General features: G+C 39.4%; 1 protein-coding gene across 1 annotated transcript in view; it reads left to right on the forward strand.

The window, feature by feature from the left end:
* Positions 1-25,228, forward strand: part of Msh4 (mutS homolog 4) — a 70,018-nt gene extending 44,790 nt beyond the window's left edge. The window contains exons 17-21 of the mRNA XM_021234929.2: positions 10,801-10,919; positions 16,768-16,896; positions 19,448-19,622; positions 20,223-20,311; positions 24,795-25,228. Of these exons, the coding sequence (XP_021090588.2) occupies positions 10,801-10,919; positions 16,768-16,896; positions 19,448-19,622; positions 20,223-20,311; positions 24,795-24,986 (704 nt within the window). The 3' untranslated portion in view covers positions 24,987-25,228. The remainder of the gene's footprint in view (positions 1-10,800; positions 10,920-16,767; positions 16,897-19,447; positions 19,623-20,222; positions 20,312-24,794) is intronic.
* Positions 25,229-25,748: the final 520 nt, after the last annotated feature.

The following is a 25,748-nucleotide window of genomic DNA, read 5'->3' on the forward strand; positions in this document are numbered from 1 at the left end:
TCAAGGTAATTGTAGCCTCGTAGAAAGAGTTTGGCAGTGAGCCTCCTGCTTCTATTGTGTGGAATACTTTGAGGAATATTGGAATTAGCTCTTCTTTGAATTTCTGGTAGAATTCTGCACTGAAGCCATCTGGGTCTGGGCTTTTTTTGTTTGGGAGACTTTTGATGACTGCTTCTATTTCATTAGGGGTTATAGGTCTGTTTAGATTGTTTATCTGTTCTTGATTTAGTTTTGGCAAGTGATATCTATCCAGGAAATTGTCCATTTCCTTTAAATTTTCAAATTTTGTGGAGTACAGATTTTCAAAGTATGCCCTGATGATTCTCTGGATTTCCTCAGAGTCTGTTGTTATGTCCCCTTTTTCATCCCTGATTTTGTTAATTAGCATGCTCTCCCTCTGTCTTTTGGTTAGTTTGGACAGAGGTTTATCTATTTTGTTGATTTTCTCAAAGAACCAACTCTTTGTTTCATTGATCTCAGTGTTTTTCTGGTTTCTACTTGATTGATTTCAGCCCTCAATTTGATTATTTCCTGGCGTCTGCTCCTCCTGGGTGAGTTTGCTTCTTTTTGTTCTAGAACATTCAGCTGTGCAATTAATTCTCTAGTATGACTGTTCTCCAGTTTTTTCATGTGGGCATTTAGTGCTATAAACTTTCCTCTCAGCACTGCTTTCAAAGTGTCCCATAAGTTTGTGTATGTTGTGTCTTCATTCTCATTGGAACAATACGTATCCATGAATCCAGCTCTACAGAAAATGCTAGAAGGAAAACCTAGAGCCAAGGAAGATAACTACATTCACAAAGACACAGGCAATATATAATCACACTTTACAAAACACCAAAAGAAAAAGGGAGGAGAAACTACACAAAATAACTTCACTAACAATAAATCAAGCACAAACAAGGATCACCAATCAATGGTCATTAATATCCCTCAATGTCAACGGCCTCAACTTGCCTATACAAAGACACAGACTAGCAGAATGGATACGAAGACAAACCCTTCCTTCTGCTGCATACAAGAAACACATCTCAACATCAAAGACAGACGTTATCTCAGAGTAAAGGGTTGGGAAAAGATCTTCCAATCAAACAGTCCCAAGAAACAAGCGGGTGTAGCAATCCTAATATCTAACAAATTAGACTTCAAATTAAAATCAATCAAAAGAGATGAAGAAGGACGCTTCATATTCATCAAAGGAAAAATACATCAAGAGGAAGTCTCAATTTTAAACATCCATGCCCCAAATACAAAGGCACCTACATTCGTGAAAGAAACATTACTAAAGCTCAAAATGCACATAAAATCTCACACACTAATAGTAGGAGACTTCAACACTCCGCTCTCACCGCTAGACAGGACCTCCAGACAGAAACTTAACAAAGAAACAAAAGAACTAATAGAAGTTATGACCCAACTGGGTTTAACAGACATCTATAGAACATTCCGCCCAAATACAAAGGGATATACCTTCTTCTCGGCACCACATGGAACCTTCTCTAAAATTGACCACATAATAGGAAACATAGCAAATCTCCACAGATACAAAAAAATTGGAATAACCCCCTGCATCTTATCAGACCACCATGCATTAACATTAGAATTCAACAATAACACAAATCGCAGAAACCCTACAAACTCATGGAGATTGAACAATGCACAATTGCACCATCCCTGGGTAAAGGAACAACAAAAAAAAGGTTCTATTATTAATTGTTGGTCTTAGTGCACTATTGGTGTTCTGTTCAGGAAGTTGTCACCTGTACCAATGCATTCAGTGCTGTGTACCTGGTTTTATATTGATGTCTTTGATTCATTTGGACTGTGCAAGATGATAGATATGAGTCTATTTGCATTCTTCTACATGCCAACATCCAATTAGACCAGCTCCACTTGTGGAAGATGCTGTCTTTTTTCCATCATGTATTTATGGCTTATTTATCAAAAATTAAGTGTCCATAGGTGTATGGATGTATGTCTGGGTCATTGATTCAGTTCCATTGATCAATGTGTTTGTTTTATGCCACTACAGGATGACTTTTATTACTGCAGCTCTACAGTACAGCTTGAAATCATGGATGGTGATATCCCAGAAGTTCTTTTATTGTATATGATTATGTTAGCTATCCTGTGTTTTTTTGTTTTTCCATATGAAATTGAGTATTGTTCTTTCAAGATCTGTAAATAATTGTGCTGGATTTTATTGACAATTTTACTAAATCTGTAGATTGCTTTTGATAGGATCACCATTTTTACTATGTTAGTCCAACTGATCCATTGAGCATGGGAGATCTTCCCATCTTTTGATATCTTCTTCAATTTCCTTCTTCAAAGACTTGAAGTTTTTATCATACAGACCTTTCATTTGCTTAGTTAGAATTATCCCAAGATATTTTATGTTATTTGTGGCTTTTGTGAAAGGTGTTATTTCCCTGACTTTTTCCTCAGCCTATTTGTCATTTGTATATGGGGGGTGCTACTGATTTTTTAGTTTATTTTGTATTCAGCCACTTTGCTGAAGGTGTTTATCAGCTGTAGGAGTTCCCTGGGAGAATTTTTGGAGTTGCTTATATATACTATAATATCATATGCAAATAATGATACGTTGACTTCCTCCATTCCAATTTGTATCCACTTGAACTCCTTTAGTTGTCTTATTGCTCTAGTTAAAATTTGAAATACTATATTGAATAGATATGGGGAGAGTGAGCAGCCTTGTCTCTGATTTTAGTGGAATTGTTTTAAGTTTCCATTCATTTACTTTGATGTTGGCTGTCACCTTGTTGTACATTGCCTTTATTATGTTTAGGTATGTCCCTTGTATCCCTGATCTTCCCAAGACTTTTACCATAAAGGGGTGTTGGATTTTGTCAAGTGTGTGTTCAGCATCTAATGAGATGATTGTGTAGGTTTTTGTCTTTCAGTTTGTTTATATGGTGGATTGCATTGATAGATTTTCATATGTTGAAACATCTCTGCATCTCTGGGATGAAGCCTACTTGGTCATTCATGGTGGATGATCTTTTTGATGTGTTCTTGGATTCAGATTGTGAGTTTTTGTTGAGTATTTTTGCGTCAATGTTTATGAGGAAAACTGGTCTGTAATTTTTTGTTACATCCTTGTATGGTTTGGGTATCAGGGTGACTGTGGCCTCATAACATGAATTTTTTAAAATTATAAAGCTGTTGGTCATTCTCAATGATTTCTTATCGGCTAGCTCTGACTTAATGGTTAATCCATAATTGTTACCAGAGAAAAGGGTCTGGACCTCTCACTCCTCTGGCGTCCTACATCGTGACTCACTGTGCCTCTCTTTCCCAGAACCCTCCTGGACTCCTAGTCCCACCTATCTTGCTTCCCTATTGGCCAACAGTGCTTTATTCAGCAACCAATATGATAAGCACTTACACAGAAGGACATTCCCCCATTATCTCTTCTGTCTAAATAAAAAGAAAGGTTTTAACTTTAACATAGTAAAATATATAACAAGAGAGTTATTAAGCACAAACTATAAATACAATATTTAGGCCATTAACATTTAGAAAGATTTAAAGGAAATATCTATCCTATCTTTGTGAGTCTAAAGTCTTATATGTAGCTTATCTTTTATCATACCTAAGGAAAACTATAATTATAACTATCTGTCTTCAACTCCATCAAAGACCACAGAAGGATAATATATAAACACTAGAATTGACAGAGACATCTCGCTACCTGGACAGTCACCTGAAGTTCCTCTATAACATTGGGGCATCTGTTTTCAGCCCATAGGCCACAGTGTATATGGCAGACTTCTCAGCAAAGCAGGAAATTTTAAAGTGTCCATCTGCATTGGCACTTTGGCAGTCATTTTTCTGTGTCCTGTATAATGTCTGGCAGACTCTTCCATGAACCATGAACCCTGTAGGACTGTCTATCAAGTTCAGCAGTCACTTTTCTGTGGGTCCTGCATGTCCATTCTATCAAACACTAAAGGCAATAGTAGTTTCTTGCCCAAATGGCTCATTTTGCCATGTTGAAAGCAAACTCTATAACAAGTTTTTTCGATGCCCATCTTCCTCTCACTTGTAATTGGTGTGCCAAAAGCAGACATTTCTCATTGTCAAGAAAAACCCTAAACCATTTTCTGAAGGTCTTTGAAAGGTTTGAAGACTATCTATCTGTCTCAAATATACCTCTGTATATCTAGAAAGCCTAACTAACCTAACTATAAGTTTTGACTATTATAAGTAAAGATCAGTATAAACATAATACCTAAACAAGAGGAGAAATACACACATCACAAAATTGACCTTAAATTTGTATCAACAAATGAAAATACATACCAATACAAAGTATTCATTTCTATATCATATTCCCTTTTTTCCCTTTAGAAAGAGATTGACTGTAATCATTACCATTTATAAGCAACCCCGTTTAAATGGAAAGAATATTTTATAAGCAATATTTGGGAATTTGGGCGTTGTTCATTACAAACTGCTTCCTGTACCATGGGGATCATGACAAAACTCAGAAACCTGGCCAAGTCCTTGTTTTTGCAGTCTGCACAGCTGTATCGTCCCAGCTGTTTCAGATGCTGGACTGCCCGGGACATTGCTTCAGGAGGTCTTGATTCATCAAACCACAGAAGCCTGGAAGGAATCCACAGCTTTCCATTTTCTGTGGAAACATAAGCAAAAACTCTTTTCCCAAGTAACCAGTCCTCATATTTAAATTTTGAAGTCAAAGCATTTTTTAAATATATAAGTTAGATTAATTTAGCAGCATTTATAATCAAGTATATTTCAGCAGTTGTTCCTTTCTTGAACACTGAAAACACAATAACATCCAGTATCCTGACTCTCTGTGTATTTTTAATCTTTATGTGGCTTATATTACTCTATATCTTTTAATTTTACTCTTTACTTTTTTTTTTTTTTTTTTTTTTGGTTTTTCGAGACAGAGTTTCTCTGTGGCTTTGGAGGTTGTCCTGGAACTCGCTTGGTAGTCCAGGCTGGTCTCGAACTCACAGAGATCCACCTGCCTCTGCCTCCCGAGTGCTGGGATTAAAGGTGTGCACCACCAACGCCCGGCCCACTTTTTACTTTTTTGAGACAGGGTTTTGAAAAGGTTTATATTGTGTTTAAAAATAGAAGCAAGATACTGAAAAAAAAATAGAGTAGTTGAGTCTGGTGGCACATGCCTTTAATCCCAGCACTTGGGAGGCAGAGGCAGACAGATCTCTGTGATTTCAAGGCCAGCCTGGTGTACAGAGGGAGTTCAAGTTCTTCATCTGAATCTGACTTTCTTGTAAAACTTTGTTTTTCTGGCCTCGTGTCTTATATAGGCTAAACAACATTGCTAAAATTAAAGCGGAAACAGCCGCTGACTTTCCAACATGGTGGGCGTAAGTTTGCTGCCAGCATTGGATCTGTGCTCACCGCCTTAGTCTCTGCTGGCATCCAGCAGCATGGTGCCGGCTTGGAGATCGGTCACTGCCACTGCCAGCTGCCCGTCAGCTGCCCGTACGCAGCATTCAGTCGTTAGCAGGACCTCTTAAAAGAGCCTTGCAGGTTTTTCCCACTTACGCCCAGTCAGGAAGAAAGAGGTCCAGACCTCTTACTCCTCTGGCATCCTATATCGTGACTCCCAAAACATGAATTTGGCAATGTTCCTTCTGTTCCTGTTTTGTTGCATAATTTGAGGAATAATGGTATTAACTCTTCTTTGAAGTCTGGTAGAATTCTGTGCTAAAACCATCTGATCCAGGACTTCTTTTTTTTTTTGGGTTGGGAGACTTTTAATAACTGTATTTTCTTTGGGGTTGTAGGTCTATTTAAGTTGTTTTTCTGATTTGATTTAACTTTGGTAACTGGTATCTAATGAAAAATTGTCTGTTTTATTCAGATTTCCAATTTTGTGGAGTACAGGTTTTTGAAGTATGACCTAATGATTTTTGTCTTAATGACCTGTCAGTTACTGAGAGTGGATTATTGAATTCCCCCACCATTAATGTGTGAGGTTTGATGTGTGATTTAAGCTTTAGTAATATTTCTTTTACAAATGAGGATACCCTTGTAATTGGGGCCATAGATGTTATGAAACATCATCTTGGTGGATTTTTCCTTTGATGAGTATGAAATGTCCTTCCCCATCTCTTTTGATCATTTTGGTTTGAAGTCTATTTTGTTAGATATTAGAATAGCCATACCAGATTGCTTCTTAGGCCCATTTGCTTGGAAAATCTTTTTCTAACCCTTACTCTTATGTAATATCTATTTTTAATGTAGAGGCACATTTATAGTATGCAGCAGAAGGATGGATCCTGTTTTTGTATCCTTCTGTTACCCTGTATCTTTCTATTGGTGAATTGAGTCCATTGATATTGAGAGATAATAATGACCAGTGATTGTTAATTCCTCTCATTTTGTTATTGTTGGTAGTGGTGATGGTGGTGATAGTAGTGTGTGTGTTTCCTTTCTTTGGATTTTGCTGGTGTAAGATTATCTATTGCCTGTGTTTTTGTGGGTGGAATTGGAGTTTTCCTTCTAGTGTCTTCTATAGGGCTGGATTTATGGATAGATATTGTTTAAGTTTGACTTCGTCATAAAGTATCTTGTTTTCTCCATCTAAGATGATTGAAAGTATTGCTGAGTACAGTAGTCTGGGCTGGCATCCATGGTCTCAGAGTTTACAAGACATCTGTCCAGGCCCTTCTGGATTTCAGAGTCTTCTTTGAGAAGTCAGGTGTAATTCTAATAGGCTTATCTTTATATGTCACTTGGCCTTTTCCCCTTGCTACTTTTAATATTCTTTCTTTGTTCTGTATGTTTAGTGTTTTGATTATTATGCGTGTCAGGGACTTTCTTTTATGATCCAATCTATTTGATGTTCTTTAAGTTTCTTGTACCTTTATAGGCATTTCCTTCTTTAGGTTAGGACATTTTTCTTCTATGATTTTGTTAAATATATTTTCTGGATTTTAAAATTGGATTCTTCCTCTATTCCTATTTTCTTTTAAAATCTTTTTTATTTAAATTAGAAACAATCTTGCTTCACATGTCAATCCCAGATCACTCTCCCTCCCCTCCTCCCCCGCACCCCCATAAACACCCGCAGCCCCCCACCCAATCCCCAGTCTGCTCCCAGGGAGAGTGAGGCCCTCCATGGGAGATCTCCAGAGTCTGTCATTTCATCTGTGGCAGGGCCTATGCCCTCCCTCAAGAGTCCAGGCTGAGAGAGCATCCCTCATTGTGGGATGGGCACCCAAAGTCCATTTGTATGCCAGGGACAAATACTAATCTACTACCGAAGGCCCCTAGAATTGCCTAGGCCTCATCAGTGATACCCACATTCAAGGGGTCTGGATCAGTCCCATGCTGGCCTCTCAGCCATCAGTCTGGGGTCCATGATCTCCCCCTTGTTCAGGTCAGCTGCCTCTGTGGGTTTCACCAGCCCAGTCTTGACCCCTTTGATCATCACTCCTCCCTCTCTGCAACTGGGTTCCAGGAGTTCAGTTCAGTGTTTAGCTGTGGGTGTCTGCTTCTGCTTCCATCAGCTACTGGATGAAGGCTGTAGGATGGCATACAAGATAGTTGTCAAACTCATTATCAGGGAAGGGCATTTAAAGTAGTCTCACCACTATTGCTTAGTTTGCCAGTTGGTGTCATCCTTGTAGGTCTCTGGAAATCTCACTAGTGTCAGATCTCTCCTCAAACCTATAATGACTCCCTCTATTATGGTATTTCTTATCCTGCTCTCCTCTATTCTTCTCCAGACTCAATCTTCCTGCTCTCTCATGTCCTCCTCTCCCCTCCTCTTCTCCCCCTCTCTTTTTTCCGTCTCCCTCTCCCCTCCCCTCATGCTCCCAATCTGCTGAGGAGATCTTGCCCCATTCCCCTTTTCTGGGGTACCATGCATATCTCTCTTAGGGTCTTTTCTTAGGTTTGGTCTTTTCATAGTGCCCCAGATTTCCTGGATGTTTTGCATTAGGAGTTTTTTTAGATTTAACATTTTCTTTGACCAATGGATCTATTTCCGCTATTATATCTTATTCAATGCCTGAGATTCTCTCTTCCATCCCTTGTATTCTGTTGGTAATATTTGAATCTATAGTTCCTTTTTGCTTACCCAGATTTTCCATTTCCAGAATTCCCTCAGTTTGTGTTTCTGTTATTGCTTCTATTTTGATTTTCAGGTCTTGAATAATTTCCTTCACCTGTTTATCTTTTCTTGGCTTTTTTGGCATTCTCTAAGGGATTTATTGACTTCCTCCATTTTTTTGGTTGTCTTTTCCTTGTTTTCTTTAAGGGAGTTTTTCATTTCCTCTTTAAAGATCTTTATCATCTTCATAAAGTTGTTTTTAAAGTAAAATAGCTGGGCTTTGGTGGTATCATATTGCCTTGGCTGCTATTGATTGTGTTCTTAAACTGGCATTTATATATCTTGTTTTGGGAGGACAGTAGGTCGGGGTCCTGATTTCTGAATTTATCTTTGTTGGTTTATCTTTGTTTTGCTCCTTGGTTTCTGTTTCCCCTTTGGTTTTCTGGTCTTTGTGGCCTGGATTTCTGGCCGCTGGTGTGGCCTCTGATATAGTAGGGAGTCTGTGTCCAAGTTGGAGGCTGGTGTAAAGAGAAGCCTTTTCCTTTGAGAGAAGCCTTCCCGCTAGCCTGGTTCTAGAGCCACATCAGTCCCAAATAAACACACAGGAGGCTATATTAATTATGAAGCTGTTGGCCTTGCTTGTTTCTTACTGGCTAGCTCTGACTTAAGTAATTACCCCATAATTGTTCATCTAAGTATGTCTCTTACCGGAGAATAGTTCCGGCTTCCTACCCCATGGCGTTACATCTTGACTCTCCGTGTTTCTCCTTCCCAGAGTCCTCCTGGACTCCTAGTCCCTCCTATCTCGATTCCTGTTGGCCAGCAGTGCTTTATTGACACAGGACTTCCCCTTCTGGGGTTTGGCTTCACCTTTAGTGCAGCAGTGGTCCTCTGTTCTTTGGAGTGTGTGGCCTGCATCTGAGCAGTGGTGGAAGTCAGACACAGAGTAGGTCTTTAGTGAATGTTTGCTCAGTGTTTGAATAGTGACAGGCAGGATCCAAACGTTGGCTAGTCATCCAGGACCAGCCCTTGGCTGTCTCTGCCATCCTTGTCCCAGTGGCTGACCCTGAGTTCACTTTGCTGGGCACTTTGTTCTACCCTGTGTTTCTTATCCTAAAGCATGTCTTCCTTATCTGACTGAGACTCGTCAGAGTCGAGTGAGTATTGTGGCCTCCATGTTATAGGTCAATAAGCCACAGCACCATGGGTTACTTGAGAGGCCGTGCCTGACCACACCCAGGCAGTGTGACTCCAGGTCCTTCCTAAGCCAGCACCTTTTACAGAAGACAGAAACATAGCAAGTTGCTCCTGTATCTTGGAGGAATAGTTTGTATTTTGTTTTGTGCAACATACTTAGTCAGATTATAGCTCCATCACCTCATGATTTACTTTCAGTACCTTTTATTGTATGACTGTAAAGCATTGGAACCTGTTCTAGTTTTATAGACTCTGGTGTGTGTGTGTGCACATGTGTGCGTGTGTGTGTTCCATGCATGTATGCGTGTTCCATGCATGTGTGTGGGTGTAGGTGTGTGTTGTGTGCATGTATGTTCCATCCATGTGCGTAGGTCCACACAGCCACATGAGAAAGCTAGAGGACAGGAGAATGTTGGGTGTCTTCTATCATGCTTTGCCTTTTGTCTTAAAATACAGCCCCTCAGTGAACCAGGTTTACTGTCCCAACTTGGTTGGCCAGTGAGCTTTCAGGGTCTACCTGTCTTTGCTCTCTAGTGCGGGAGTACAGGCACTGGGTTCCCAGCTTTTCAGATGGCTCCCACACATGGGAACCTGCCTCATGATCTCTCTCCAGTTCCTAGCCTCTACCTTTAAGCTAGTTTAAAAATGCAGCAGTGTGGATGGGCTACATCCTGAGAGCTTTGTGAACCTGACTCCTATGTTCTCTTTGCTAAAATGAGGAAAGCCACACCTGTCCCCGTGGGCTACTTGACTAGTCAGAGGTAAACTTGAAAGATGCCTCGTGTGGAGAGAGTAGGCTGCTGGTGCTGGTAGCACTCATAGTGTAAGACTAGTCACCCGATGGTTGCTTCTTTCCCTGCGGTCCTCACTCCTCCTCCAGACCCTGTTCTCCATCCTTCTTATGCCCCAGATCCTGTAATAGCCTCACTCACTTCCTCCCCTCCCCTTACATTATTTTATCTGCACAGGGCTCTGTGACATGTGCTTCACGTTGTTTCATCTTAGGATATTAGGATGACTGTCATGTCACATTATGTACAAGGATGGGGAGCACAATTCACCTTTGGTTTGCTATGTGTTTCATTTTCCTTCTGCTTTGGACACATTTCCTTGTGTTTATAGAGACACACATTATTCATATTTTACAGTGGTTTTCATCCGTTTGACCTCATACACATTTTCTTCATGAGCTTCACATGGATGAATGCCCCCAGGGTTTCTCTTTTGAATGTTGTTCATCAGTTATCTATATAACCTCATCACGTATGAAGTTGAAAGTGACCCTTTCTGATGTAGCTGAGCTCTTCCGTTTGGGTTTCTAACTAACTGTGTGGCAGATCCATTTCCAGTATGAAAGGGGAGTTTTGAGTACTAGCTTATCCAGAGAGCCGAGGCCATGATTTGCAACTCCACGTACCTCACTCTGTCTCCCACACGGCTCTACCCTCAGAGCTGAGAAGCACAGTTGTTCATATCTGGTTTACTAAAACACTTTAGTTACTCCTTCTTTCATGTCACAGGCTCCTATGTTCCAGCAGAATATGCCTCCTTCAGGATTGCTCAGCAGATTTTTACCAGAATCAGTACTGATGATGACATTGAAACAAATTCATCAACATTTATGAAAGAAATGAAAGAGGTAACTACACAAAACTCTCCTAGTGTTAAAAGTTTATTAAGCATCCTGGCATTTGGAGCTGCTATACACTTTGGTCCCTGAGAGCCAGAGGCAGCCAAAGACACTTCCTAGTGCTCTCATGGGGATGTGAACTGTAAGCTGATGCTTCCCAGAGTGCCGCTGTGAAGGTAATGTGGGCTTACATGTTTCTGTGTGGGATAACTGACTTTACATGGAGGTGATGGATTGGAAATTAAAGATCCTTGTGTTAGAAGGCTTTAAAATCCATTGTCTTTGCATTTATAAGCAGGGAGAATGAGAATGCTCATTTCCCATTAAACTGTGTACCCTTCTGTTACTGACTGGGCAAACACAAGCTCTGAGGCTAAGAAAAGTCAACAGAGTTCTGAGGGCATCTGCCTTAGGTAGGATGTATGGGTCACTGTGCAATTAGATTTCTTTTCTGCATGTGTTATAGAAAATAGTGTAAATAAGTATACAGTTGCTTAGCATGTATAGAATGCCTGTGGGGATCCCAGCAATATTCTAGATACATGCAGGTGCAACAAGCATTCTTCCTGCCAGCCTGGTCCCAGAGCTGTACCAGTCCCAAATGAACACACAGGATGCTATATTAATTATGAAAGTGTTGGCCAGTTGCTATGGTTTCTTAATGACTAGCTCTGACTTAATTATTAACCCATAATTACTAATATATATTTTTATAAGGTCTTATCTTACTGAGGATGCAGCCTCATGCATCCTCTCTTCCCGGGATCACATGGCGACTCCCCACCTTTGAATACATTTCCCAGAATCCTCCTCGACTCCTAGTCCCACCTATCTTGCTTCCCTATTGGCCAACAGTGCTTTATTTATCAACCAGTAGGACAACATATACACAAAAGGACTCCATCATCTCCTCTTTTTTGTCTAAATAAAAATAAAGGTTTTAACTTTAACATAGTAAAATATATAAAGGCAGTTATTAAGCAAGAACTATAAATACAATATTTAGTCCATTAACATTTAGCAAAATTTAAAGAAAATATCATCTATCCTATCTTTGTGAGTCTAAAGTCTTATATGTAACTTATCTTTTATTATAACTAAGGAAAACTATAATTATAACTATCTGTTTTAAACTCCATCAAAGACCTCAGAAGGATAATATATAAACACTAGAATTGACAGAGACATCTCGTTACCTGGACAGTCACCCCAAGTTCCTCTGTAACATTGTGGCATCCATCTTCAGCCCATAGGCCACAGTGTGTCTGGAACACTTCTCAGCAAAGCAGGAAATTTTAAACTGTCTATCTGCATTGACAGTCTGTCAGTCATTTTTCTATGTCCTGCAGAATGTCTGGCAGACTCTTCCATGAAGCACAAACCCTTGAGGATTGTCCATCTTGCTTTTTAGGTTTATCAGTCATTTTTCTGTGGTTTCTGCATGTCCAGTTTATACAGCAACAGTCAAACAATCCAGGAAAGAGCAGTTTCTTGCCCAAATGGCTAATCTTGCCGTGTTGAAAGCAAACTCCATAATGAGTTTCTTCTATGCCCATCTTCATCTCAGATATAATTGGTTTGCCAGGAGTAGTTGTGTATCACTACCATGAAAAACCCTAAACATTTAAATGCCATATATTCTATAGATCTTTGAAAGGTTTGAAGAATATCTATCCATCTCAAATATATCTCTGTATATCAGAGAACCTAATTAATCTAACTGTAAGTTTTATTATAGGTAATTGTCTATAATCTGTACTTAATTATACATTTCATTTTAAAAGAGCTGTGTAAACACAACATCTAAACAAGAGGAGAAATATACATATCACAAAATTGATCTTAAATTTGTATCAATAAATGAAAATCCATACCAATACAAAGTATTCATTTCTATACCATAATCTCCCTTTTACCTTTAAAAAGAGATTGTTGTGATCATTAATAATTTATAACCACCTCCATTTAAATGAAAACAAAAATTTATAAACAACATTTGGGAATTTGGGCGTTGTTCATTCCAAACTGCTTCCTGCTGTTTGGGGTGCCGTCTATTCCATGGGGATCATGACAAAACACAGAAACCTGGTTAAGTCCTTGTTTTTTGTAGTCTGAAAGGCTGCCTCATCTCAGCTGTTTTAGATGTTGGATCACCTGGGCCACTGCTTCAGGGGGGTCTTATTTCTTCAAACCATGGTAGTTTGTTTTTAATTTATTTTTGAGAAGTGGTTTCACTATATATAACCCTGTTACAGGAATCTTATCTGTGTTGTGGCAGATTGGAGTTAGGTGATGGTTCAAGAGTTAGCGTTCACATTCAGCTGTAGGGAATGGATCATAGAGTTCTCCCAGACTTGAGAAAGAGGCCCCAGGGAGGGAGAGGAAGGGCCAGAAGGTTACATGGGCCCTTTGGAGCTGGGAAGTGGACAGTGATGGTGTGTGTCATGATCCTTGTGACTTATGTTTTTACCTTTATATTTGTCTCCAAGTTTTATTGTATAATAAATGATAAAGTAAATCCCAATATCTGGTACCCAACATGAAGTGTAGAGAATTTTCTCTATTTTGCTAAATACAAATTGACTGGAGATTGTAAATGTATTTCTTACTTGATATTTTTTCTTATTGTATATAGTTTCATTTTGTTAAAGAAACATATCTTTACATATTACAACATAAAGCATATTACAGGTATGCCACACAGTCATACAGGACAAGTAGTTATAGAAAGATCTAATCGCACTTTAAAAGAACTGCTTAATAATCAGAAAGGGATAATAGTGACCTCTAGAGATAGATTTCACAATACTTTATTAGAGACGACAATGGAAAACAACACTGAACTAAATCAGCCAGTATGCTTTAAAGGTGTGTTGACCTCAGAATGGAAACCAGGATATGTGCTGTGTGGGGAAGAGGTTTGCTTTTGTTTCCATAGGAAAAGGAAAGCTATGGATACCATCAAAATTGATCAAGATTCAATTTGAACATAGGAGACCTCTTGATCCAGAGAGGTGATAGTTCATCAACCTGGCAAAAAGGAAACTCCCCCAGATTAAGGCTGGGCTAGGGTTTTGTTTTCGTCTTTCCAGAAGAATAAAAGTATCCAACTAAGGAATCTGAAGACCTATGGTCAAATGAAGAGAGAGTCATCCAGAGAAAATGTCCCAGGAAAAGGAGTCAGTTGGCCTGGTGATATAGCACACTTCCAACAGGAGAGAATTTCATACATCTTTCAAAAGGCAGATGGTCTTTATACAGTCCCAACTTGGTTCAAAACTAAAGCTGGCTTTGGAGTTGGAGCGTGATTCTCTCCTTCTCTAAACCCAAGCATGTTTGTTAAAAGAAAATCCAAACTCTCTTTCTCATATTAGAAGGGCCACCTGGTATGGGACAGAAGAAAACCAAAATCTAGAGACTATTGTAATTTCAAACAGTAGGATTTATTTTGACTCTTAAAACTTTTTTATGTATAAATATTTTAAGATTTATAATATATGTATATAAGTACATATATATATAACTTTCTGTTATGATATTAATGGTCTATAGAGTACTACTTAATTCTAATCATGGGTCTCATGTAACTTCCTGTAATTTAAGTCTGAAGCAGGTATTTACGTGTTAAGTCTATATATTCCAGGTGTGTTTAATAGATTATGGTCCTTTAATCTCTCTGAGATCTGCCATGTATGACATTTAAAATGTTTAAGTTTTCTGCAGTGAATGGTGAACATTCTTAACAGTGACCTTTAAAATTTCCAAAAGATGATGAAACCCCCCCATGATGATTCCACCTGGATTGTGGTAATGCCACTAAGTTGACAAACACTGGTCGTGGTCAAGATACTATTCAACGGAGATTAGGTTCAGAGATCTCTCTGAAAAGAAAAAGTGGGAGTATTGGAATGATAGGGAAGAGGATAGATTATTGAATTTACTTTAATCCTAAAAGCAACTATTAATCTAAAAAAATTCTATATTGATATGGACTTTTATACTGATACAAATTTAAGTAATTTTTGTTATATGTATATTTCTATTTCTGCTTTGAGTAAGTACCTATACAGCTTGTTTAATTATGTAATATAAAGTTTTAGTTCTTGAAAGCAATGTATGATATTAAATAAATACAGTTAATAGTCAACCATAACTGTCAAACTTATAGTCATGTTAGGTGTGTTTTCAAGGTCACACAGATATATTTTAGGTAGATAGGTGATCTTCAAACCCTTCAAAGGCCTACAGAATATGGCATTTAAAATGTTTTAAGAACATCAGGTTCACATGCCTGCTCCTGGTGGCACCAGTCTACTTCAAAAATGGATGATGGGCATTGAAGAACCTCTGAATTGGAGTTTACTTTCTCATGGCAAAAGCTAGCCATTTGGTTCAGAAACTGCCCTTGCCTCAACTGCTGACAGTTTGGTGTCCAAACTGGACAAGCAGGACACACAAAAAGTGACTACTGAACTCTGCCAAGACAGGGTAGGACAGTCCTTTAAAATATCCTGCTTACCAGAAATGTGTCAGATATTCTAGGTCTTTTGACCAAGTTGGATGGCCAACATCACAGAGGAACCTAGGGTGACTGTCTACATTCTGTCATTTCTCTTAATTTTAGAAGTCACTTGCTCTGCACTTCCTGTTTACTGAGGTAATAGTATATCATTCTCAGGTGTTTGATGGGTTTAAAGTCTAGATACTTACAGTTCTCCTTAAACTTGGTAGAAAGTAAATTAGGTATGAAACTTTGGACTCTTCAGGAGAGAACAGCTGGTGGAGTATTTTCTTTTTTTGCCAAAAACAAATGGACTGAACATTGTGAATGTAGTCCTTACTTGATAATTGTTCTCGTTGTATATGTGTTTACTGTGTTAGAGTTGGAACCTTTCCTTTTTAATTAGATAATAAGAGGGAAATATGTTACAGGAATCTTATCTATGCTGTGGCCTGATGTCCAGGTGGAGTCAGGCATTGGTTCCCATTCAGCTGGTCATGAATCATAGAGTTCCTCCATGGACTTGAGAAAGAGAGGCCCCTAGGGAGTAGGAGGCAGGACCAGAAGGTTGCATGGGTCCCTTCAAGCCAGAAAGTGACTGGTGATTGTGTGTGTCATGGTTGTTGTGACTGTTTTAGATTTTTATCTTTATGTTTATCTCTGAGTAGAAGAAATCCCAATATAAACCTCCCAGTCTGACCATAAACTCACAGAAATTCAGCTGGCTCTGCCTTTCCAAGTGCTGGCTTCACAGCTGTGTACCACTATCCACCAGGAAGTGTGTCTTTAAAAAGATCCCTTGTTCCATAAAAAACTACTACACTATAATATGATTGGTGGAATTCTGTATTCTTAGAGGTTGATATTCTCCAGAGAGAAAGAAAGATTTCTATACATTTTAGTCTGTTTGTTGGTGATGGATTTAAATTGGTTAAATCAGTATATTTTTCTCAATATCTTGTTCTGTTATTAGCAGATGTAGGTAAGTAAATAAGTTTTGAATTGGTTTTCAACATTTTATGATGGTGATTGGTCATTTGTGAGGAGAAAATGGCCATCTTTGTGTTTTATTTAAGCATTTAGTTCACTGCTTTGTTTCCCTGTGTTGTGGATAATACTATTTTGTTGTTTCATACATATGTAGATATCAGTCTTTATATATGAACTATTTGGGTGGAATTGCTAGTCATGAGGTTTTCTGAAAGAAAAACAATGTGTTATTTTCTGCTCAGCATGATTTCTCTATTGAAATACATCTCAGATAGATGTGTTAATAAAGAGACCAATTTCACTTGTTTTCTAGGAGACTGGCATTGACTTGGTTACAGTGAATAGTATTAAAATTATGTCTTCCAGATAGCGTACATTCTGCATAATGCTAATGACAAGTCACTCATATTAATTGACGAGCTTGGCAGAGGGACCAACACAGAGGAAGGCATTGGCATTTCTTACGCTGTCTGCGAGCACCTGCTGAGCATAAAGGTATCCTTCCCTGTTCATTCCAAACGGCATGTCTCACATGTGTAACATGACTGGATATTTACTGTTGTATATACATGATGCAGACAAGGAGTAAAATTGAGAACTACAATTAATGCAGAATCACTTGTCTTTAATCAGATTGAAAAACGAAATATGAAGGTATTTTCGGAGTTGTTTCCACATGTAATAATCTCTGTGTCATCATAAAACAGAATATGGCATTGACAAATTAACATTTGTGGTAGTATTTGTATGTGTCAGACTGACTAGCCACAAATGTCTGACAGTTGGTTAGGCATTATTTGGGGAATGTCTGAGGGGTATTTCTAGAAGAAGTAAACCTCTGAATTGCAGACTGAACCAACAGCCTTCCCTGGTGGGTATGGGCCCTGTCCAGTAGCTGAGAGCCTGAACAGATGACAAGGCTGACTCTGCCAAGTGTGAGAGGGACACTTGTCCAGCTGCTGCGTGTCTACAGGATGGGTTCCTTGCTGTCTTCAGACTCTAGCATGGTATTTCCAAACTGAAGCCTGGTGACGATCAGCTAGAATTGCCTCATAGCCCCCTGAGTCTTCAGTTTACCAGCTGCTGGTTACAGAACTTGTTAGCTTCTGTGATCATGACCCAAGTCTTTGTAATGAGAACATGTGCATATGCACACACATGCACACATACATAGACCCCATGGGTCTGATTCTTTTAAGACCCCTAGCTGACGCAGTATCCATTTCTATGATATTTGATCACATTGTGAACCTCAGATTTCATTGCTTATTGAAAAAACCTGCTTCTAGTTGTGGTGTGGCTCAGTCTTAGCACACACCTTTAATCCAAGAGCTTTCTGTTTGAACATCATAAACAGAACTAATAAAGTCAACCATAGGTCAAGAGGCAGAGCAAGCAACCAGTTGACAGGGAGTGAACATCAGATAATTAAAAAACCATAGAGAGTAATAGGGAGTCAGGAGGATGGATAGAGAGACACACAGGCAGTGTAGGGTGGGATCCTGAGAGAGAGGAGACTGTTTAATATGTAGGAGAGAGGAGGAGGAGGGTCAGCTGGTGCTTTCTCTGCATCTCTGAGCCCGTGGGCTTTCACCTGAGCGTCCCATTCCTGACTTGTTACTGGTAAATGGGACGATGGAGATTGTGTCTAAAACAGCAGTTATCTTCAATGACACTTTAAAACACCCTTTTTAGTACAGCATTAGGAGCTTGTGTCATCTCTTACTGTTAAGATGCTTACTGTTAGTTTTCTATAATCAATTCTTGGTATCTAGTGCAATGTTTGCAATCTGTAGGCCCTGAAAAACCCATTTTTATGTTGAATTAACCTAATGGAGTTTATAAAGTTTTGTTATTATTGTTTGGTGGTGGTGGTGGTGGTGTGTGTATGTGTGTGTGTGTGTGTCTGTCTGTGTGTTTGCTGATAAGGATCTCCAGGGCCTGGCACATGGTACCCAAGTACTCTTACCAGAGCAACATCTGCAACCCTTGATGCATAATTTTTAAGCACATTATTTTCAAGCTCAGTCACTAGTTTCTGTGCTGTGTAGAGGCCAATGCGTCTCCAGCCTTGCTCTTGTATCAGTACCCTCCCCTGAGACTTGCTCCACAAGAGCTGTTCCCGTGACTCTCACTAAGCTCCTCTTAAAGGTCCCCATTCTCCCTGTGTTGCCACACAGAGCTCAGGTGTCAGCAGTTAACCTGTTCAGGACATACCCCAGCAATATCCAAGCCACTGTCCTGGACTATGGAGAATTTTCATGTTAATCATATGTCAAATCTTTCCTTTCTTTGCTATTATCTTTGGTTGGGAAATTTTTGCCAGCCAAGTATTTACTTTTCTTTCTTTGGGACAGAATCTTGCTGTATAGCCCCACTGGATGGCCTGTTATCCTCTGTGTAGCCCAAACTGGTCCCAGACTCACAGCAGTCTTCCTGCTTCAGCCTTTCAAGTGCTGGAATTTCAGTCCTCTATCAGTTTCTCATGTGTAGTATCTTAAAATATAACCAGTTGCTCAAATCTCTCTTTTCTTTAGTAAAGCAAAAAACTTCAGGGAATTTCTCCTTGTATTTAATCCCTGACATCACAAAAGAAAGCCAGAAGAAACAAACACAGAATAAAATCTTTGAGAATTCAAATGCCTTATATAATTGGTTAATACCATGTTCCAGGACTACTTATAGGAGGGAACTCAGTGTGAAGTTTGTAACAGGTTAAAGGAAGTTCTTTGAGTATGTTGGCAGGATAGCTGTGGTACCTCCCTAATACGTGGCCACCCCCTTAGTATCTCTGGTAAGCCGCTCCTTTTCAATTTGCAAATTGTTCTCTTTCACATAATATATTGTGTATGCACAAAGTTGACTTTACATTGGGTATAAACTTCAAAACCCATGTTTGTCTCCAAGATACTGGTTTCATTCCTGTGTCTTTGAAAAGCTAGCTGGAAAAGTTAGGCTAATGTCTTATGTTTAAGTAGTTAAAGTAGAATTTTCTATTTTCTATAATTTAAAAGTACTAACACTTGCTGTCTGTTATATGTTCTAGGCATTTACACTCTTCACAACCCATTTCCTGGAACTATGCCATATAGATGCCTTATATCTTAATGTAGAAAACATGCATTTTGAAGTTCAGCATGTAAAGAATACCTCAAGAAATAAAGATGCAATCTTGTATACTTACAAACTTTCCAGGGGACTCACAGAAGAAAAAAACTATGGTACTGCCTATAGAATTTACATTTAGACATCAAAATAATACATGTGTCTTAAGGCAAACCTCCTTTCCCTTTATTTGGCTGTTGCTCACCCTTCCCATTGTTTATATGCTTCCTAAGACTTCAGTTTCTTTCCAGGTTCTAGTATTTTCTCCTTACCCGTATATTGAAATCTCTAAAATCACTTTTGTCTATGGATATGACCCCAGTGAGGAAGAGAAAACATTGCTTTCCTGTTCAAAGTGGGAAGTGAGCTGGGCAGCTGTCTTGCATCAGATGTTAACCCCTGAATTCTCAATCCCACTCTCTGTGAAATTGGGTGGGAAAGGGTGGTTTACCTCCTGTGGGGCCATCCGGTTCAGAGCACTCTCAGCCACTGTCTTGTGTGCCCAGGGATCAGTATGTCCTCAGTGAGCATGCCGGCTGCTTCCGTGGCTGTCAAAGCCAGGGAGAGAGCAAACTGATGGCCCATGTCCACAGGAAGCCTGTGGGATGGCATCTGCATGTGCGAGGGGTAGTTGACACTGGGGATCTGTGTAAGGTAGTCATGGGCACGCAGCTGAGACCAGACAGAAGTGATTAAGCCTGTTTTCCTTACTTCAGGGTTAAAAGCTGCAGAAGCCTCCTCTCTTCCGCCCTCAATTGTCTTGGATGCCAGAGAGATCACAACACAAATTACAAGTCAGATTCTGGTAAGAAAGACAGTTAAAGTCTTTACATTTCCTACTACCGGCACTCTTTATGGTAAAGAATTGCATGCGGCTAGATGTGGCTGTTGAAGTAGACACTCCCCAGACCCTTGCAAGGTCTGTGATGCCCTTGTGCTGTGGTGACCCATGAGTGACTCTGTGTTCTCACACACTCGGACTGCAGCCCATCCGTGTGTGTGTGTGTGTGTGTGTGTGTGTGTGTGTGTGTTAGCAGTCCATCCGTGCATGTGTGTGCGTGTTAGCAGATGCGTGCGCATAGTTTATCGTGCAGACGGAAGGGCAGCATTAGGTGAAGAGGAAAGATGGACTGAAGGCAGAGAATGTCAGTCACCAAAGGATGGAGAGTTGTTGTCTCTCAATTTAACTCTGGCCATGTTTTTTGGCATGGGGTTATAGATAAGTGCATGAAATGTTTTAATATATGTTTTATCATGGCTTTTTATTTAAACATATTCATAATCACATTATTTAAAATAGAAAACCCAATTCCTAAGTAAAGTTTTAAAAAATATTTTATTGGTTTATTATGTATACAGTGTTCTGCCTGCAGGCCAAAAGAGGGCACCAGATCTCATTATAGACTGTTGTGAACCACCCTGTGGTGCTGGGACTTGAACTCAGGACCTGGAACCTGGAAGAGCAGCCAGTGCTCCCAACCTCTGGGCCATTTCTCTACCCCAGGAAAAGTTTTTTAAAGATTAGATTATTACAACTTTTCCCAGCAGATCAGCTAGTAACAAATTCTGTTCCTGTAATTGCTGCTAACTTCATTTTTAGAAAGTAAATCTATTTGAAATGTGCATCTTAAAAACAGTCTGCAACATTTGAATTTTTAGCTTTCAATGCTCTTCTATCCATTATCATAGGTTAAAACTCATTTTTCTTTATGAAGTAAATTGTCCTATTTTTAAATGGTAAATTATTGAAGGATTATTTTGCTTTTAGTTTGCAGGTTAATAGAGTCAAGTGACTTGCTAGGAAACAGTAGGTCAACATTTACATATGTTGACTTAAAATTTGAAACCCTTTTTCTTTAAATATTTCATAGTGTTTTGAAAAATCCAGTGTTGAGATTATTGAGCTAAGTGTAGTGTGAACAACTTCTGTAAGCATAGTTGTCTGTATTTCACTCTTTTTTATTGTTGAGTTTTTTGCTTTTAGTTTTTTATTGGTTTGGGGATGGTGAGGTAGCTCAGGGTGGTCTACAGCTCCAAGTCCTTCTGCCTCAGCCTCCTAAGTGCTGGGATTTACAGACACGTAACAGCACCACGTCTGTCATTTTAATGTGTTTTCCTTTGCTATCCTGGACTGTCTGTGATGTCACTTGCCTAATCATTGTTGGAATCCCTTTATCAGTCATTCTGAAGATTGTTCATTACCTAATTCTTCACATTGTATGTTGTCAAATTCCAGTCACCAACCATTAGTCTTTTGGACTTTAGTGGTCCTAATGGTGTTCAGAAGTGTTCAAGACAGGCTCTAGTTATGCATTTTAAATCCTTATGTTCTAACTTTACTGTGTAATTAATGTTTTCCTCCTCACTGACTTGACTTCCTTAGGTAGCTTTGTTAAGATATTTCCATTTGTTTTGAGCGTTTGATGCCCTCAGTGGCTGAAGATAATTTACTGGTATGCACTAAAAGAACTTGCACTCGTCTTCATAGTTCTTTTGAAATCCCCATACAGTCCTGTCTTACACTCATCTTCTTGAGTTCTTTTTTTTTTTTTTTTTTTTTTTTTGGTTTTACGAGACAGGGTTTCTCTGTATTGTTTTGGAGGCTGTCAGTCCAGCCCGGCCTCGAACTCACAGAGATCCACCTGCCTCTGCCTCCCAAGTGCTGGGATTAAAGGCGTGCACCACCACTGCCCGGGCCTTGAGTTCTTTTGAAATTCCCATGCAATCATGTCTTACACTGGCCTTCATGGTTCTTTTGAAATTCCCATACCATCATGTCGTACACTGGTCTTCATGGTTCTGTTGAAATCCCACACAGCCGTGTGGTACACTGGTCTTACACCTCCCTTACTCGCGCCTGCATTTCCCCCCCAATGCCATCTTATTAGAGCAGCAGCATCTCACTTATTTTTAAGTAACTTTTTGTGTTTACTCTTGTGTTATCCACTCTCTTAGTTACTTTCCTTGTCTTTTGCCTCCATGTTTTCTCCACTTGATTTTTGTCTCTCTGAATATGCTTAGTGCTTTTTCAAAGGAGTCTTTTATACTGGTTTTTAGAGTTATCTTTCTTCCTCTTCCTCTACAGAGTGATCTTTCTTGTTTCTCCCATGACTTACATATGGACAGAAACTTGTCACCACTTTATTGAACTTTCTCTTAAGTTGTAATTAATATCATCACCTATCCTTTGTGCATCCTTCATCCCACGCCAACCCCTTCCCCATGTCCCCTCAGCCCCCCTCCCCTGCCCCACCCCGCCCTGCCCTGCTCTATGCTGGAAGCTGCTGGGTGTTTTCCTGGAAGGTTGCCTCTTGTGGGCCTTTCAGTACCCCTCTCTCTTCTTCACTAAAGCCTTTTCTCTCTCACTCAGTATGTCTGGAAGGTGCTAGCCCCAACCTCTTTTTGAATAATCTGTGGTGTTAGTAGTCTTTTCTCTCCACAGCTTCTATTTTCTGTTCTGATAACATTGAATGTATATGTATTTTCTTCATATTTCCCATAGTACCTTTTAAAATGATTTTAAAAATTATGTTATTTATTTGAGTTTAGTACATTAGAGGGCATATGCCACAGTGTATGTGTAAGTCTCTTTCTCTCTGTCTCTGTCTCTGTCTCTCTGTGTGTGTGTGTGTGTGTGTGTGTGTGTGTGTGTGTGTGTGAAGGTCAGAGGACAACAGGAGTTGGTCCTCTATGATATGGGTACCAGGGATTGAATTTAGGTCATCAGGCTTGGTGACAAACACCTTTACCTGTTGATGCATCTTACTAATCCTTTTTAAATATATTCATCTCTTTTTAAATCAAAACTTGAAAAACAATTTCTTGTGCGTTTACTCCCAAGTACCCCTCCCCACCATGGCCACGTGTGACTACTTCCTCACGAGCACGGCTCATTAAGACCATTTGCTAATTATTTTTCCTGACGCATCCTGTACACTTTCTACACTGTCTCCCAGTGCACATTACATGCCTAGTCAGAGACAGTCAGTCACTGCTTATCAAGTTAAGGCTGAGCTCAAGTCTTCCATAATTACTTCACAAAATGTAGCTTTAAGGTCACTTGGGGTCCTGAGCACTGTCTTCATTTCCCAAGTGTCTGTCTGGTGGCTCGGGAATTTGTCCTTTTGCCCAGTTTTGCTTTAGGGTTTCCTTTTTGTTTGTTTATCCCACATGAATCAATTTCACATAATTTGCATCTCTGCCACTTGTAATTTCCCTGAGAGTGTTCCAGGTCTCTCCTCTGCCTGCTTAGCAGTCTTTCTACCCAGAACCCTCCCTTCTTGGCAAGACTGGCTCCAGACTCTCCATCTTGTGCAAGCTTTTCCTCATCTGAGCTGGAAGTGAGCTTTCCTTTTCTGAGCATCGTGTCTCTCCGACAGAACTTTCCATAGCCACCATAATAATTGCTATTCCATTAGCACATGAGATGCACATGTCTGTAGGCCTAGTAGACACCCAGACACAAGCTTCGGTGCCTGGGACAGATTACCCAAAGACTGATATATGCATGAGAATAATTAAGGTACAAATGGGTGACTAGACATATGATTATATTGTTCTGTCTTGTAGAATAATTTTACTGTAGTGAAAGAAGGGAAAATAGAGTCACAGAGAGAATCGTCTGACAAAGAAAAGAGTTGAGATAATGCTTATTAAGGTCTACCAAGTAGTTAGTATTGAAAATGTTGATTTCGTTATCTATCTCAGTCAAATATGTACATTAGAAGTTTATTAAATTCTAGTTCCATTGCCAAGTCCATCTTCTTTTCTATTGGAAGATATTTCAAATATTATTTTTTATATCCCTAAATATTATTTGTTAAAATTCAGTCATAATTTTATATCTTGATTTATGTTCATTTTTAAAATGTATTTTGTTCCTCTGGCAATATTTTCTATTAGGCTCCCAATAGTTTTTATATCTTTTGGGCAGGTTGGTTTTCTGATGACTGTCTTATTCCTGGATGACACTTAAAATTATGACTACCTCGTAGTGTAAGCAGCACTGTGGTTCCACACCTTTTAAAACATAATGTGTTAGCAGACCCATCTCATTGCTGGATTTTCTGTTACTTTTTGGTATTTTGTTTATGAAGTTGTCTGATTTAGCAGGATTTTTCTTTAAACATTATTTGCAATGGTATTAATCATAAAGAAGAAAACGTTCATGAGAAATTTAATTCTCCAGGATAGTGTGTGTGTGTTCCTATTGTAAGAAAGGAGAAAGTATAGTACCAAAATATGAATTAAATTGACATTAATATTTTAATTTCATGTTTCAATAACAGCAAAACCAAAGGAGTTCCCCTGAGATGGATAGGTGGAGGGTTCTGTACCATCTTGCCACAAGACTTGTCCAGGCCGCCCGAAACTCTCAGCTGGAACCAGACAAGCTACGGACATACCTGAGTAACCTGAAGAAGAAGTATGAAGAGGACTACCCCGGGGCCGCGGACCTTCCCGAGAAGACTGAGGAATGATAGCTCACAGTGCACACAGTGACTGTGTCTCAGTTGCTCAGTTTGGTATTTTAATTGAAAATGACAGTATGTTAGCTTCAGAATTTTTACTATGCATTCTAGATGGAGAATACTCATTAGAATACCTTTAAAAGTGACAAGTTTTGAAAGAAAAGGGTTTTTTATTTATTTTATTTGCTTTTTCCTTTTCTTTCCTTTTATCTATTTATTTTTAAAAATTTTTCATTTTTCAAGACAGTGTCAGGGTTTCTCACTGTAGTCCTGGCTGTCCTGGAACTCACTCTGTATACCAGGCTGGTCTCAAACTTAGAGATCAGAGATTCACCTACCTCTGTCTCCTGATTGCTGGGACTAAAGGTGTGTGCCACCAACACCAGGCAAAAGAAAAGTTTTTGTTAGAAAAATCAGTTCATTTGTGAAGTCAGGTTAAGTTTGTACTTACAAGCTACAGTTCGGGATACTGATAGAAATGCTTCAGCTCTAAAAGTACCCTTTTAGGTCTGAAAAGCTGCTTCACTTACATTCTATCCTGGTAATGCTGCATGACTCAGTCACATCCTAACCAGGTTTCTCCGGATCAACAGTAAATAACTCTGACTTCATTGGAATGGTGCTGGGGATTAGAAAAGTCTTTGGCATTCAGTATAGTCCTAACGTGAAAATGCACACTTCATAACACGCCAGTGACACTGGACGGGGGTTGTCGGCAGCCCTGCTTCCTGTACTGGACTCTGGGCGCCTGCTTGCTGATGTGTTCCCCTT

This window comes from Mesocricetus auratus, unplaced genomic scaffold, assembly GCF_017639785.1.
Source record: "Mesocricetus auratus isolate SY011 unplaced genomic scaffold, BCM_Maur_2.0 Super-Scaffold_100009, whole genome shotgun sequence".
Classification (NCBI taxonomy): domain Eukaryota; kingdom Metazoa; phylum Chordata; class Mammalia; order Rodentia; family Cricetidae; genus Mesocricetus; species Mesocricetus auratus.